At 36.0% G+C, this 17935-nt stretch overlaps 1 protein-coding gene across 1 annotated transcript; it reads right to left on the reverse strand.

The window, feature by feature from the left end:
* Positions 1–251: 251 nt before the first annotated feature.
* Positions 252–3974, reverse strand: LOC116124962. The gene is made up of 2 exons (XM_031410712.1): positions 3882–3974; positions 252–557 (listed from the first exon to the last, which is right to left on the reverse strand). Exons 1-2 carry the CDS (start codon positions 3972–3974, stop codon positions 252–254), a joined length of 399 nt encoding a protein of 132 aa, XP_031266572.1.
* Between the last annotated feature and the right edge of the window lie 13961 nt (positions 3975–17935).

The following is a 17935-nucleotide window of genomic DNA, read 5'->3' on the forward strand; positions in this document are numbered from 1 at the left end:
TTAACCAAACACATTTTCCTAAAGATTCCCAGTAATCTTCAAGGTAATCTATCTTTCCAGTAATCCAACATTCCTAGTAATCCAATATTTCTTGAACCAAACGCCCCCTCTAAGTAATGTAAGATGACATTACCTCAATAATCTTATATAACCTCAAACCAAACACACCCAAAGTGATAGATTTACACTTGTCCAATTCAACATTAAGGTATTTTAAGGCTGAAGTCCTTAACCTTAATCTTCTCAACTCTTCATTGGTTCATCCTGGTACTTTGTTGCAACCAAGCCATCTCTGAAAGATCTCCAACTTTTGCCACATTCAATTCACAATCCTCAAAAAGCTTTTTGGCATCAGTTCCAACCACTTTTCCCACAGAAGTAAACTTATTGTTCCCCAGAAAATTTACAAGAGATCGAGGCATCGCATCTCTATGACAGAGCTGAAAGATTAGGCATCTCTGACCTACACAAAGTTGTAGGATTGCCACTTTTTGATGCTTATCAGTCTTGGTGGTTAGACTTAGACACCATTCCGTGTCGAGACCAACCATAAGTTTCTGAAGTTTGAAACGATAAATGCGTATCCAATGATCAACATCTACGGCACTATAAGTTACAATGGTGTGGATGATATGATCATAAAATCTAATCTTCCAAATACGAGGAATTGGACTAAAGTTTTCTAACGACGTAGTGTTTGCCAACAAGAGAAGAAAAGATGATGTGAGAAAATAATCGGCCCCTTCAAATTTTTTATACTATATTTATAAGTGCTTAAAACTATAATTTTTTATTTCCTTTTTAATAAGAAAATCGAGAATTACGCTCCAAGTTAGTTTAGGTTTTATAAATAATGTCACATTTAAAGAGTTTTTTATATAATATTGCTCGCTTTTTGCTTAAGATAAATCATAAAAAAATCGTGGGCTTAACCAATTTATTTCCTTTACAACTAGGCCGAATAAGTCCAACTCATAAGAAGCCATATTTGGTTCGCTCGACCCATGAGTGATATAAAAACAATAGGCCGAGTCCCTTGTACATAAAAATCATCACTTGTTGGACCAGATCAAACTAATGCGAATGTCCAGGCCTGACTGTACATAGTCACCATTGCTATTATTAACATCCAAACTTATAAAACGCGAGAAAAAATAATATTTGCTCTAAGAGGAAACTGTGGTTTGATAATACAAGTTGAAGCATTCAAGGGTATTCGGAGTGTGAACATGCCTCTTTGAATAAGCCAAACCAAAATTGTCAACAAAACTTGTGTCATTCTGATATATGATGTGTTGTAGACTATTTCCTAAATAAAAAAGTTGGCCAATAAGACACAGATCCTCATTTGCAAATACCCAAAAAGTCTCTCCTTATCGAAAACAAGTCCAGATTATAAATTTGAGCTTGTGGGTATTCCATCTTCTCCCTGAAATTATGCCAGGAATTATTCAAAGAAAAGTTACTAACTCTACCTTGTTTGCCCATTCTCAAAACAGATAACGCCTAATGACTTGACCGGACTCGGATATACTTGATTGACTTTAATACATAATTAACTTTGCGTTATTTTCTTGAGTCCTGGACGGCTATTATAAGTACATATATTGGTAGTATACAAATTGAATATAACAATTAAGAGGATGAAAATGAAATGGTGATTGCTTTTGAAATTAAACGAGGATTGGTACATAAAACGCTGACCAAATGTGTATTATCATCTGAGTAATTAGGAATCATTTCATTCAGTTGCTCTCAAGTTAAGTAAAAGAAGAGATGTCGTAGGACCCAATTTTTAACTTTGATTTTGACCTATCGAATTACTATTTTGTGGATTTTAACTATTAAATTCTGAATGAGTTTTCAAAGGTATTGAAATCCTGGTGCCTACTGCCTAGCTTGCTGACCAAGAACCCTAATTGTCTCACGATTGATTTTAGTATTAAATAAACAAAAATAACATCTTTCAATAAACATTTTAATAACTTGAGTTTCATTTAACCTCCATCTTAAAATTTCACCTTTTTTCATATAATACTTTTTAATATCGTAGAATTTTCTCATATAAAACTTTGTCATATAGTTGTCTTTCACATGTCTTTGATAATTAAATTGTAAAGATTTTTGTATTCTTAATTATGAGTAGATTAGAGTATATACTAACACGGTTGAATAATAAACAACCACAAAAAAATTTTAATGATTTAGAAAATTGATTTCCTCTTAAATTGCTTACAATTTTAAGTTAAATCGCGTTATTTCTTAATGTTAAAGTGAAGATAAATCCCTTTGATGTAGTTAGCGGAATATGTTGACTACAAAAGGTGTAGTTGATAAAGCTAAGATTGATTTTTAACCACTCAGCCTTCAAATGTATTTTCACGTTAACCCTTTTTTCAAGCATAATTAAATATTTTATATTATATTAATGAGATAAATTTATTTAGTTAAAACTTGCATAGTAATTGAGGCAACCCTATACTACGAAGTGTAACCATTAAAAATGTTGACTTTGTCATGAAAGTCAACCGTATGGATCACTAATCAATGAGTCCATTGGCATTAGTAAAATAAGAAATTTAGTGGAAAAGAAAGAAAATGCAAATTTCAAGTGGAGAGTCTACTAATGCTTTTATCAAGGTTGCTTAGGTAATTAGTAATGATTAGCAATTTAAAGAAACCAATAAATTAATATATTTGTGAGAATGTTCGTATCTAAATCGTGATTGCTGATAAATAATAGATTGTAATAGTAATTTAGATAATCAAATCTAATTAATGTTTCCGTAGTATGTACAAAAATAAAATAAAATTTATACTATGATATAAAAAATTACTACTGAACATAACATTTATGTATTTAGTTGGATTGACGCCTCAAACATGTTTTAACCTTAGATTCCATATTCTTCTAGTATATTTTTTCTAAATTTGAATTTTCACTAATAATTGCCATTAACATTAATTAAATAGTTTTTATGAACCATAAATTAATAAATGTCACCGCCTAATAAATCACTCAAAGTCAATAAGATGAGCGGTGTAAACAAATTATAAGTTCTAGACATTTGATTTGCAATTACCCGTAATGCATGCTACTACTTACTTTCTTTGGAATAAACTGTAATTTCTACTCTATTTTTTTATAGGACTTGCTTGGTGATAAATAAACAAGAGAGAGAGCACCTTTAGAGGGCTTAGCGTTTCAACAGGAACTTGTTAGAGTCATAAAAGTGACTCTATTTTGATGATAAAAAGACCTTATATGCTATTAAAATGAAATCATATTGAGGAAATTAAGAAATTTATGAATTTATTCACGAAAAATTGCATCATAATGTTTTCTTATGAATTTAACATGTTTGGAATGATTTTGGAAATGGTATGAGTTGATATTACATTGTAGTTTATGGAATAGGGGTGATTTTGTCTCATTTATGTTGTTTAAGGGTACACTGTCATATTTTTAGGGGGTTGATTTTGTCACTTTTCAATCGTGTAGGGACCAAATGGAAAATTTTCACATTCTATATAAAAAAGAAGTGAAGTGTTGCATTCCAGCAGCGTCGCTCACCCCAATCTACAGTCCACTGCCGGCAACTCTTCCTTTACCATTTTCGACGACGTTCCAGCTTCCCCTTGCATCGATCATCACCATCTCGCACTCACCGTCGTGATTCACACGTTTGCCGGTGACGTTTCGTCTTCCAGCCGTCGTTGGGCCACTTTTCGACGATCTTCGGTGACTCTTTCACTTCACTGGTGGCTGACCTACCTTCCCCACACTCAGATACATGTTCCCCTAAGCTTCGTCAACGCCAAATTGTTGCCGCCATCGCTGCCGCCACGCCTTTTCAGCTTTCACTCCAGTTTTTGCTCACCTTCCGATGACCTTTTATCTCCCCAGGACCTGATTCGATCTCCCCATCACCCGAGCTTTCCATTGGTAACTTCGGATCCCATTCCGCCACCATTTGCCAGAAGACCCATTGAAAAACTAATGTATTCCGACGAGTTACGACTGTTCGTATTCTGGGCTGTCCGTTGGTCCGCTCCTTCGCATCATCTCGCTGTTGGTTGCTTCCTTTTCGCCATGATCAGCTTCATTTCCACTGCTCCAGCCTCCGTCGACACCACCATAAGCGACTGAGCTCCCGATTGTCTGTTACGGTGTAGGCGAGATCAAGATTGACTCCACTACTCTCCTCATCAGCTCTCGACTAGTTGGATGAGCCTGATTGTAGGACAATTGGTAGTATTGTGTTTCAAACTATGTTTGTTTTTGTTTCATGTTTGATTTCGATACTTTAATGTAGTTTGAGCATAATTTGTGATGAATATAGTTGTCCATTGTTATTAAATGTTTTCATAGAACTTACTGAATGATAGACGTTGGTTTAAGATAATTAAATGATGAATATTGCTTTTCATTACTTCGCATCGATTGTAATTGAGTTGTGTTCGGATTTAATGTCATTTCTACTATTGTTGCGTTTATTGTGAAGTTGGTTGATTGGATGATACTTGTTAACAAATTGTATTTGTTAATCGTGTACCAACTAGTGGTATTGTCTTGCAGTGTTTGTCAGCATTCAATAATAGTCTTTAACCAATCAAACTTAAGTGATCGGGTGAGATAGGATAGATTATACCTAGAGTGCTGGAAAGCCATTTCATTGGTCTACCTTGCGATCCTTGCCTTGTAGGTTTAGGGGATCGTAGAGTGTGGATGAGAATTGTGTGAGTTGGTCTCGTGTCGAACCAAAACCGTAGCGGCAATGTTTTTATTATAAAGTCTTCATTAGTTTTAATTTCAAGCTTTTATTATTTGCATTTAGTTTGTTTAGTTTAATTAATCAATTTGCCAATTTCATTATCATTACTCAAATTTACACTAGGTTGCTAGTAATTGCTCCATGTGGATTCGACCCTGCTTACCACTAACTATGGTATTTAGGATTAATTTTGCGATTGTGACGACTGGCTTGACAAAATTTTGGCACCGTTGTCGGGGAGCAACGTGTTTTCTACTTTGTGTGTTTGTTTAGTCATTAGTTTTTACTATAGGTTTATCTTGTTGTTTTTGTTTGTGTTATTTTGTTTGTAGTGATTATTTGTTTGGGTAAATTGTTTTGTTTGGTTGAGTGTTTGATTTTGTGTGGTTATTAAATTTGCTTCTAGGATTTGCATTTAGTTTTTTTTTTTCTTTGAAATTGTTGTTACGGTCGCTTGTGAGCCTCTTGTGTGTTTGATTGATGAATGCAAACTAGAAGGTCTTGTAACGAAGAGTTATTACCTTTGAATCTTGAAATTGAATGCACTTCTAAGAGAAATAGAAAACAAGCACGTAGGATGGTTGACCTGGATGCACCCGCACATGTGCCCCTTAGCCAACATTTCGCACCCACCACCTACACTTCAGCTTCATGTATCTGTATCCCCAATGTCCAGACACAATACTATGAGATCAAAACTAGTGTCATCCAATTGCTACAAATTTATTGTGGGAATTTAAATGAAGAGCTATACAAACACTTAGATGATTTTTTAGAGGTTTGCTCCACAGTTAGACTTAAAAAGGTGAATGAAGACGTCGTGCACTTAATTTTATTCCTATTCTCACTTAAGGATCGAGCCAAACAGTGGCTCAATTCTTTGGCAGCAGGGTCCATTACCTCTTGGGCCCAAATGCAATAAGGATTCCTAAAAAAGTATTATCTTATTGGTAAAACCAACAGCATAAGATGAGCCATCACTAGTTTCACCCAACTAGATGGCGAGGAATTTAATGAGAGTTGGGAACGTTTGAAGGAAATGCTTAGGAAATATCCCCATCATGTAGTCCTTAGGTGGCAATTAGTTCGTAGTTTTTATGACGGATTGACCGAGAGGCATAGGAGCATGGTAGACACCTCTTGTGGAGGAACATTTATGCACAAGGACGAGAATGAGTTATGTCACTTTGAGACTTTAAGTAAAAATTTAATGCACCACATTTCTGCGTCTAGAATGCCTATCTGAGGGAAACCATCCAAAAAGGGTGGCATGTATGAGGTGTCACGGTTAGATGACATTAGTTTCAAGCTAGAGGTGTTGGCCTACCAGTTTGACAAGTTTGTATCTATATAAGGGCAGCTCACTACACAATTATCTTAGAATAGGGCGAACCAGGATGTTTTTGCCATGCATTCCACTCTTAACCATCTAATTGAGGAACCCGCCCCCGACCCTTTTGAGGAGCAAGTGCAAGCTACACAAGGCTTCCAGAGACGGAACGATCTGTACTTGAATACGTATAATCCTGGGTGGCGTAACCATCCTAATTTTTCATGGAAGCCACAACCACCTCAGAATGTCCCCAATAATATGCCATTAGGAACAATCCTTCCAATCAGCAAGACAATTATAGAGAGCAACCTTCAATCCAACCACCCATCCAACCTAGGATCCCACCTCCTGTTCAGCAGCCCACTCCAATGCCTGGTTCACTAGAATCAATGATGGCTCAAATGCACCAAACCATGCAAGAACAAAAAGCCGACATGAATGCTAGGTTCCAAGTTTAGAGTAGAATACCCAACTTCTACATTGTCATTCCCAATCCATTAGTAAGCTGGAGACCCAGATTAGTCAAATAGCCGAAGCAGTCAATATGAGGGAATAAAGCCAATTGCCTAGTCAAGGCATAAGTAACCCTAATGGTTCATCTCAGCAAAGAGGATTTTCCGAATAAGCTAAGGTTGTGATGACTCTTCGGAGCAACAGAGAGCTGATTAGGCCTGAGAAGGAAGTAAAAGTCCAGGGTAGAGAAGAGGAAAGTCTAGGTAGGGACCAAGCCAAAGAGAGTGAGAGCAAGTCACTTGTAGAGTAAAGGGTTCAAAGACCGGGTAAGGAGAAAGTTGGGAAGAATGAACAATCCCTTGCATCGTACATACCGAGAGCACCTTTTCCTCAGTGCTTAGAGCCCCTAAATGTTCCCACTACTAGGAAAAGCGTTAAGATGGATGAAATGGTTGAGTTGTTTAAGCAGGTACAAATTAACATTCCACTCTTAGATGACATTAAGCAAGTACCTGCTTATGCCAAATTCCTCAAAGACTTATGCACGTAAAAGAGGTGAATGAAATCTCACACACCCAAGACTGTACATTTATCAGAAATGTAAGTGCGGTTATCTCAAACCGCCTTCCCCCGAAGTTAAAGGATTCAGGAGCTCCTATTATTTCATGTGTGATAGGTAATATCATGATTGATAAAACACTCTTAGACTTAGGGACGAGTGTGAACTTATTACCCACTTCCGTGTATGAACAATTTAACTTAAGTGAGCTTAAGTCTACTGAAGTCATACTACAGTTAGCTGACCGATCGGTCAAAATGCCTAGGGGCCTAATTGAGGACGTGTTAGTTAAGGTTGAGGAATTATATTTTCGATGTATTTTCTTGTCTTAGACATGGAGTATACGAGCAGTGGAAGTATGTCACCAATTATTTTAGGGAGACATTTTCTAGTAATAACAAACACTTGCATTAACTGTAGATCAGGGAGATAGAAGTATCTTTTGGGAATAGGAAACTGAGACTTAATGTGTTTAATATTGGTTTAAGGCCTATGCGTGAGGAAGATAATAAGTGTATCATGGTTGATGTTATTGACAGTCTAGTGGAGGCTCACGCCCTACAGATGTTATGTGATGATGCAATTTACACTCTTATGAATCCGTTTGTTGAGGAGATATGTAGCTTGAGTGTCGTGTCTTAGATTCAGGAGGTTAGTGTGTATATGGATAGGTCACCCACTCTAGAGTGTCGACCTTAGAACATCAAGTATGAACCCTTACCACCTTTGTCTAAGACGACACAACCGAGGTCAATTGAGTCTCCACCAGCCTTAGAGTTGAAGGCCTTGCATGATACTCTCAAGTATGTTTTCCTGGGACCCAACAAAACTTTACCCGTGATCATTGCCGCCAACTTTGATAGCGAGCAAGAGAAGAGATTAGTGACAGTCTTGACAACACATAAGGAAGCAATTTGTTGGTCGGTAGTCGATTTGCGAGGGATTAGCCAGTCTTTGTGTATGCATCGTATATTTTGCAAAGAGAATGTTAAACCGGTGCATGAATCTCAAAGAAGGTTAAACGTGAACATGAAGGAGGTGGTGAAGAAAGAGGTGATCAAATGGCTTGATGCGGGTATCATCTACCCCATATTCGACAGCCAATGGGTGAGTCCGACTCATGTTGTACCTAAGAAGAGTGGTCTCACCGTTGTTGAAAATGAAAGAGGTGAGTGAATTCCTACCCGTACTCCCACAGGATGGAGAGTTTGCATTGATTATAGGAAGCTTAACCTAGCCACTAGGAATGATCATTTTTCGCTCCCATTTATTGACCAAATCCTAGAAAAACTTACAGGGCAGACTTTCTATTATTTTCTAGATGGCTATTCCATATATAACCAATTACCAGTTGCCCCCGAAGACCAGGAAAAGACCATGTTCACATGTCCTTTTGGTACGTTTTCCTTTAGTCGCATGCCCTTCATGTTATGCAATGCATCGGCAACATTTCAAAGGTACATGTTATCAATATTTTTTGACATGGTGGGTCAATTCCTTGAAGTCTTCATGGATGATTTTTTTATGTTTGGTACATCTTTCGATGATTGTCTCGAAAAGCTTGAGTTGGTGTTGAAATGATGTAAAGAGACAAATCTTGTTCTTAGTTGGGAGAAGAGCCATTTCATGGTTCAAGAGGGAATTGTCTTAGATCATGTAGTTTCCAAGAAGGGGGTAACAGTGGATAAGGCAAATGTAAAGTTCATTTCTCAACTGCCACCGCCTTCGTTGGTCAAACAAATTAGATATTTCTTAGGCCATGCATGATTATATAGGAGTTTCATCCAGAATTTTAGCAAGATCTTTAAGCCTTTGTGTGATTTGCTTGCTAAAGATGTGCCATTTGTTTTTCATGATTTTTGTATGATTGTCTTTGCCATTTTGAAGGAAACGTTGACCACAGCACCCATCATGCAACCTCTTGATTGGAATCTACCTTTTGAAGTAATGTGTGACGCATCAAACTATGTCATTGGTGCAGTCCTTGGCCAACAGGTGAATAAAAAGCCCGTCGTGATTTACTATGCAAGCAAGATCCTCTCCGATGCTCAATGCAATTACACCATTATCGAGAAAGAGTTGCTTGCAGTAGTGTTCTCCCTTGATAAGTTTCGGTCTTATCTTCTTGGGTCTAGGATAGTTGTATTTACAGACCACGTTGCAGTTACGTATTTGTTAGACAAGAAAGACACTAAGCCTAGACTAATTTGATGGATTTTGTTATTGTAAGAGTTTGATATAGAAATCAAAGATAAAAAGGGTAGTGATAATGTGGTCGCCGACCACTTGTTTAGACTTTTTACAGAGTATGTCCCTAGTCAATGTTTGAATGATTCTTTCTCAGATGAGCAACTATTTACAATATCCCAATCCAAAGCACCTTGGTATGCCCATATAGTCAATTACCTGGCCGTATGACAATTACCATTAGGGTTGACCAGAACTCAGAAAGATCATTTCTTTGAAACCATCAAGTATTATTTTTGGGAAGACCCGGACCTTTTTAGGGAATGTGCAGACCATATTGTCAAGAGATGTGTTCTCGACCATGAGTTTAGTAGTATACTTGCATTTTGTCATTCTTATGCTTGTGGTGGTCATTACAGTGGAAAAATGACCGCTTTAAAGATCCTCCAGTGTGGTTTTTATTGGCCCACTATTTTTCGTGATGCATTCTTTTATTGTCATGCTTGTATTTTATGTCAGAAAGTAGAGAATATTGGTATAAGAGATATGATACCCCTTAATCCTATTTTGATTATAGAAGTGTTTGATGTGTGGGGTATTGATTTCATGGGTCCATTTCCCTTATCTTTTGGCTTTGAATATATCTTGCTTGTAGTAGATTATGTGTCTAAATGGGTAGAAGTCATTGCCACTAGGACCAATGATCACAGGGTGGTCATCAACTTTGTTCAATCGCACATATTTAGTCGTTTTGGTCACCCATGTGCCATCATCAATGATGGTGGTTCGCATTTCACCAATAGGCACTTTGGTTCATTATTGAAAAAAATACTCAATCACCTATCGAATTGCCACACCTTATCACCCTCAAACTAGTGGACAAATGGAACGTGCTAATGGAGAAATTAAAACTATTTTAGAGAAAATGGTATGGCCCGATCGTAAGGATTGGTCAGTGCGTCTGAATGATGCACTTTGGGCCTATCGAACCACATATCGTACCCCTATTGGCATGCCCCTTTATTGGTTAGTTTTTGGGAAAACATGTCATTTACCTGTAGAACTTGAACATATAGCATATTAGGCCACAAGGAAATTCAATTTTGATATGACCATTGCCGATGACCATAGGAAACTCCAACTTTGGGAGTTAGATGAGCTAAGATACGAAGCTTATGAGAACTCTCGCATCTCTAAAGAGAAGATTAAGGCTTTTCATGATAAACACATTGTTAGGAAGTCATTCTCTTCTAATCAAAAAGTGTGGCTCTTTAACTCAAACCTTTGTCTCTTTCCGGGGAAGCTTCGGTTACGATGGGATGACCTTTTTATTGTTCTTAATGTTTTCCTTCGCAGAGTTGTTGAAATCCAAAACCCAAAAAGGGGATAAGTTTTTTAGGTGAATAGCCAAAGACTTAAATCTTATGTTGATGGCATTAATGATGGAGAGGTAATTGGGGAGTGTTCTTTGCTAGAACCACATTAGCCATTTTAGTGCACTAAGTTTGGCTAAAGAATTTAAACTTAGCGCTTGTGGGAGGCAACCCACCTTTGTAAATATGTTTTTATTGCTTTTATGTTTTTGTTGTTTCTGTCTTTGCAGGAATTGCAATGTTTGGAAACTCATTAACTAGTCGAAGCCTACGCTTACGCATGCTCCACAAACTCTGTTGGTGACAACCCCACCATTGTCCCTCAGGTTGTATCTCTTCACCTTATATGCTGTTATTGTTAGATTTTTTTCTCAAATATGTTGGACGAATTTAATGTTATTGATCATATTGCAATTTGAGATCATTTGATGCTAAGTTGGGGAGGATGTTTGTAGTTGTGGGTCATTGAGGACAATGACATTTTAAGTTGGGGAGTGTTGATTGATTTTTATTTTGTGGAGTATGTTGTTGATCATATTTTTGTGAAGTGTTGTTGATGATGCTTTTGTGGAGATTGTGTGTTGAATGGATTGTGCTTAAATTATTGTGGCATGATTATGTTTTTTGTTGAAAATATGTTGAATTTTACTCTTGTAAGTCCAAAAGTGAAATTAAGTGAGCCATTTTTTTAAAATTTTTCATGAATTCATGCATAATCACCATTTTAGAAGCAATTGAAGTGCTAGTTGAAAGGTTTTGTGAGGTTTTTGAAAATGGTTTGTTGCAACATGGTTTTAAACATTGAACTATTGTTTATGTTATGTACTAGGTTTGTCCATAATTGTGGTTAGACACCGTTTTGTATAAATGTCATGTGTTTTAGTGTTTATGCAAGTCTCCCACATACTTTACTTGCCCATGGAGCAAATTTTCATTTATTATCTTGCCTGTGTTAAAAGTGCTTAAATGTTGCTTGATGATTTGATTTTGTTTTGTAGCCTAGTTGATTCGAGTGAGTATGCCCGAGGGGTGTTCTACACCTAATCCCCTAAAGCTATATAGCTTGGGAGCGGTTGGCCTAAAGCTCATTACATGGGTCCTCTAGAAAGCTTAATAAGTCATTACATAGATCATGAGCTTTATAAAAAATAAAATAATATAAGTTTTGACTTGTAGCCTAGTTGGTTCGAGTGAGTAAGTTCGAGGAGTGTTCTACACTTAGTGTCTTATAGTCGTCTGGTTTGGGAGTCATTGACCTAAAGCCCGTTACACGGACCTTTTAAAAAGGTTAAAAAGTTAAGGCAAAAAAAATAAAATAAAATCAAGTGATGAATGAAAAAAAAATTATATGTTAAAATCTTGTGTGGAAAATGAGCATTACGTTGCATGTACATAAGTTGGGGAGTTTTACATGATATTTTGACATTGTGATATGAACATGAAATTTGTGTTTGAGAAGCTTGAATGGAGATAGACAAATTTTGATAGAAACTTTAGTTCTTTATTTAGGATTGTGTTGTTTACTTGGTATGTTCAAAATTTTCACTTTATCTTTTGATGAATGTCTTGGTTGTTGATGAATATGATTGTGTATGGTTTTGTAAGAATGTTGAAAACGTTTCTTTTACTTTACTCGAGGATGAGCAAAGAGTAAGTTAGGGAGTGTGTTAAAGTCATGAAAGTGACTCTATTTTGATGATAAAAAGACCCTATATGTGATTAAAATGAAATCATATTGAGGCAATTAAGAAATTTATGAATTTATTCACGAAAAATCGCATCCTAATGTTTTCTTATGAATTTAACATGTTTGGAATGATTTTGGAAATTGTATGAGTTGATATTCGGTAGTGGTTTATAGATTAGGGGTGATTTTGTCTCATGTATGCTGTTTAGGGGGTAAACTGTCATATTTTTAGGGGGTTGATTTTGTCACTTTTCAATCATGTAGGGACCAAATGGAAATTTTCCATTTTTGTATAAAAAGGAAGTGAAGGGTCGTATTCCAGCAATGCCGCTCACCCCAATCTATAGTCCACCACCGATGACTCTTCCTCTCCCATTTCCGATGACGTTCCAACTTCCCCTTGTACCGATCGTCACCATCCCACACTCACCTCCGCGATTCACGCGTTTGCCGGCGATGTTTCATCTTCCAGCCATCGTGGGGCCACTTTTCGACAATCTGTGGTGACTCTTTCACTTCCCTGGTGGCCGATCTACCTTCCCCACACTCAGATACACCTTCCCCTAAGCCTTGTCAATGCCAAATCGTTGAAATCCACCATCGCTGCTGTTGTACCTTTTCAGCTTCCACGCCAGTTTTCGCTCACTTTTCGGTGACCTTTCATCTCCCCAGGACCTGATTCGAACTTCCCATCACCTGAGCTTTCCATTGGTACCTTCGGATCCCATTTTCGCCACCATTTGCTAGAAGACTCGATGGAGTTAGTTTTCCGGCAGTTGCGACTGTTCGTATTTCGAGCTATCAGTTGGTCATTTTCGCTCCTTCTTTGTATCATCTCGTTGTCGGTTAATTCCTCTTCGCCATGATCAGCTTTGTTTCCACCGCTCCAGCCTCCGTCGACACCACCATGAGCAGTTGAGCTCCCGGTTGTCTGTTACGGTGTAGGCAAGATCGAGATATACTCCACTGCTCTCCTCATCAGCTCTCGACTAGTTGGATGAGCCCGATTGTAGGACATTTGATAGTATTGTGTTTCAAATTATATTTGTTTTCGTTTCATGTTTGGTTTCGATACTTTAATGTAGTTTGAGCATAATTTGTGATGAATATAGTTGTCCATTGTGATTAAATGTTTTCATAGAACTTACTGAATGATAGACGTTGGTTTGAGATAATTAAATGATGAATATTGCTTTTCATTACTTCGCATTGATTGTAATTGAGTTGTGTTCGGATTTAATGTCATTTCTACTGTTGTTGCGTTTATTGTGAACCTCTTATGTGTTTGATTGATGAATGCAAACTAGAAGGTCTTGTAACGAAGAGTTATTACCTTTGAATCTTGAAATTGAACGCACTTGTAAGAGGAATAGAAAACAAGCACGTAGGATGGCTGACCAGGATGCACCCGCACATGTGTTCCGTAGCCAACATTTCGCACCCACCACCTACACTTCAGCCTCATGTATCCGTACCCCCAATGTCCAGACACAACACTATGAGATCAAAACTAGTGTCATCCAATTGCTGCCAATTTATTATGAGAATTTAAATGAGGAGTTATACAAACACTTAGATGAATTTTTAGAGGTTTGCTCTATAGTTAGACTTCAAAATGTGAATGAAGATGTCGTACGCTTAATTTTATTCCCATTCTCACTTAAGGATCGAGCCAAACAGTGGCTCAATTCTTTGCAGTGGGGTCCATTACCTCTTGGGCCCAAATGCAACAAGAATTCCTCAAAAAGTATTATCTTATTGGTAAAACCAACAGCATAAGACGAGCCATCACTAGTTTCACTCAATTAGATGACGAGGAATTTTACGAGAGTTGTGAACATTTGAAGGAAATGCTTAGGAAGTGTCCTCATCACGCAATCCCTAGGTGGTAATTAGTTCGTAGTTTTTATGACGGACTGACCGAGAGGCATAGGAATATGGTAGACGTCTCTTGTGGGGGAACATTTATGTATAATGACGAGAATGAGTTATGATAACTCTTCGAGACTTTAAGTAAAAATTCAATGCATCATATTTCTGTTTCTAGATTGTCTATTTCAGGGCAGAGTGTTTGAACATGAACTCTTGAGATATTATCTAAAAAAGTTTTATTTGGATTATTAACAGGGGATGAATACTGAAAGGTTTAAGCACATGACAAAATATGACCGACAATTTTTTATTTTTATTATTTTATGAATTCGGCTCTGCTTTAGAGCGTCAAATCTAGTTGATACATGACATTAATAATTTGATAAAAACGAAAATAATATGATACAGTAGAGACTGAGACTTTGGGAGTGGGGAGCCTGGGAGGTTCTAGTTGTACTGTAGTCTTAAGTAAGGGTGTTCAAAAAAATGCAAAAACCGAACCGAACCGGTAACCGAACCGATAACCGAACCGAAAAACCGGTTAACCGAAAAAACGGTTCGGTTACGGTTCGAAAAATTCAAAAAACCGAATTTCCGGTTCGGTTAACGGTTCGGGAAAAAATACAAAGCGGTTAACCGAAACCGGTTTTTTGAACCGGTTTTACAAAATATATATATTAAATAAAAATAAATATTATATATTAAATAAATAATAATAATATTATATATTATATATTAAATAAAAATAAAAAATAATAATATTTTTAATGTATCGTTAGTAGTAGTCAATGAATATATATGAATGTCTAATTTTTATTTGGATATGTATTATTTATATTTACAATTTAATTTAAGAAAAAATAAAAAAAAATAAGTTTTATAAAAAAAAGGGAAAACCGGTTCAAAACCGGTTAACAGCTTTAAAAAAAGCGGTTAACCGGTTTTTCGGTTAACCGAAAAACCAGTTTTCCCTCTAAACTGGTTCGGTTTCGGTTCGGGAATTTTCCCAAACCGAAAAACCGGTTCGGTTAAAAAAAGCGGTTAACCGGTTCGGTTAACCGCTTTTGAACACCCCTAGTCTTAAGAGTCAAAAGATGTGAAATGACATATAAAACACTCTCATTAGCGTATCAATTATGTCTTTTTCCTTCATCATTCACCACAACCACAAACTCTTCTTATGCCTCAACAGCACAAGATATTTCAGAAAAATACATTCAATTAAGGATATGAGTATAATCAACTTTATTTCTTTTTTGTTATACTGATAGCCTTGACTTTTTTAATTAAACATTCATAAATTAGAAAAGTATCAATCTTATTTTTTATGGCAATATTTAAATAGATATGTAACCCATTTTTATAGTCAAAATTGATTTTCTTGCTTCTACTTCTACTTCTACTTCTACGTATAGTAATACTATTATAACTCACTACACAAGCAAACCAATGGTCAAAGCTGGAGGGCTCCACACTTGATTTCCTCTAAATTTTATCATGTGCCCTGTGGTACTGGAAAATCCACGTGTTGCTTTCTCAATATTCTATTATTCTTTTAACTATTCTCCTCACGCGTTTTGCCAAATGCTTCGTGTCAATGAACTACGGTCAATACATGTAAATATATAATTAAAAATAAAAATAAAGATAAGTTGATAAATACTTTTCACAACTTTTTCTCATAAATATTGACGTGATAGTTTATAATTGGTTAGTTTGTATTTGATCAAGTGAGACCCATTATTAGATAAGCGAGATTCATTACAAACTGACCAATTACGAATTGACACATCGCGTTAGTGAGAAGAGTTCGTAAGTGTAGTATTACTGTAAAATTAAAGATAAGTTTAATCAATTTATGAAGTCTAAGCTCTTGTTTGTTATACTATTTTAGATCATTATTATGTTATCTTATTTGGATTAAAAAATATGATATGTTTTTGTTTACTTATTGACCAATCCAATTTGAAAATTCATCCAACTCAAATTAGTTTTTTTTTTTTTTTTTTTTGGTCTAAAAATGAAAAGAGAGTGGAACTTGTTTTCATATTATCCAACTCTATTCGACTGAAAACAATTTTCCAACTTAATTCAATTAAAAATATTTTTCTTTCTCTCCTTCCTCTACCGTTCTCTCTCACATCCACCCAATACCACCATCGCCTGCCAACAACCACCACCACTGTCGTCGGTAGCCACCGAGAGCTGACATGGCCGAAACGGCACACAACCGACCGAATTTGGCCGATTGTGCACGGATGTAGTCGTTTTCGGCTAGATTAACGGCCAGATTTATCTGGCTGTTGACGATGACCATATTTTAGTCGTTAATGACAGTCAAATACAGCTGTTAACAACGGTCAATATCTAGCCGTTAACAAACGACTAGAATCTAACTGTTAATGGCCAGATTTTGGCAATAGATCTAGTCGTGTCTAGTAAGATCTATAGTGAATTTGGTCAAAAACAACCATATCAGCGCACAACTGGTCATATCTAGTCGATTGTGCGTCATTTTGGCGACTACTGGCTGCCGTCCGTCGGTCGGCTGTCCTTTTGGGTGACTAGGGTGTTTTAGTTAATTTTTAAACTTTTATTGTGGGGATACTTAGCTAAATTAACAAATATAGGGAATTAAAAAAATAATCTAATTATTTTCAGAAAATGTATCAAATAACTATTTTGTCTTAAAAACTTTTTTTAAAAAAAAAAATGTACCAAACAACTATTCAACATTTTATCAAACTTTGATATACTTTTCAGATATTTTACGAAACACTTTTTCGGAATTTGATTCAATTCGATTTAATTTAATTTAATTCAACTCAACTTAAAACACTATTTCAGAATAACATTTTTCAAATAGTTTATCAATCATGCTCTGATTGTTTAGGTAGATAAGGGTGGTGGTATGATAGCACATAAAATAAATAAATAAAAATTTATTATTATTTGATACCTAATTTTATGTATAAATTATTATCCTAATTTAGGATTAGCACATAAACTTTTGATGTTTTTCGTTGATTACTCAAATTCCATTATCAATTTCGAAATCTGACGTCGTCAATTGTTTATCAATATTAAAAATACTATAGCATGCTAAAATCAAGAGATAAAGGTTAATGTTTAGGATCTAATTAATTAACATTAATCTACATTTAGCAGTCAAATTAAGTATAAAATAATGTAATGTAAAATAGTCAAATCAGATGAAATACATGCGGAAATTCGATTATAACAAAATTAACTCAATAATGAAAATTTCAAACATCCTAATCTACTTGCCTTGCAAGCCATGGACCCAGTCCCATGAAATCCTTTCCTTTCCCAACATTAATTAAATAAAAGTGGGTAATTATCTATCATAATCAAACATTAAGATGGGGAGCAAGAGCCATCGCTGTAATTAATCTCATGCCTTCATTTTTGGTTTGCTTTTCATTCTGTAGCTACTTGTACCTGTTTCTGGAAAACTAAAACCCAACTGGATATTTATCTCTCTTTGTTTTGCTCGCTCTGCTTTGCTTTTCCGGGAAAGTTGATTCTTTTTTATTTTATATTTTCCTTGTTAAGAAATCGTTCCGGATTCTAACGCGAAATATAAAGGCATCAAAGTCTTTTCACCACAAAAGATGGGTTTCTGTTGAAACAAACAAACAAACAAAATTTCTTTGTACTTCCTCTCCTTTTCTC

The sequence above is a fragment of the Pistacia vera genome, unplaced genomic scaffold (genome assembly GCF_008641045.1).
Source record: "Pistacia vera cultivar Batoury unplaced genomic scaffold, PisVer_v2 Contig104, whole genome shotgun sequence".
NCBI lineage: Eukaryota > Viridiplantae > Streptophyta > Magnoliopsida > Sapindales > Anacardiaceae > Pistacia > Pistacia vera.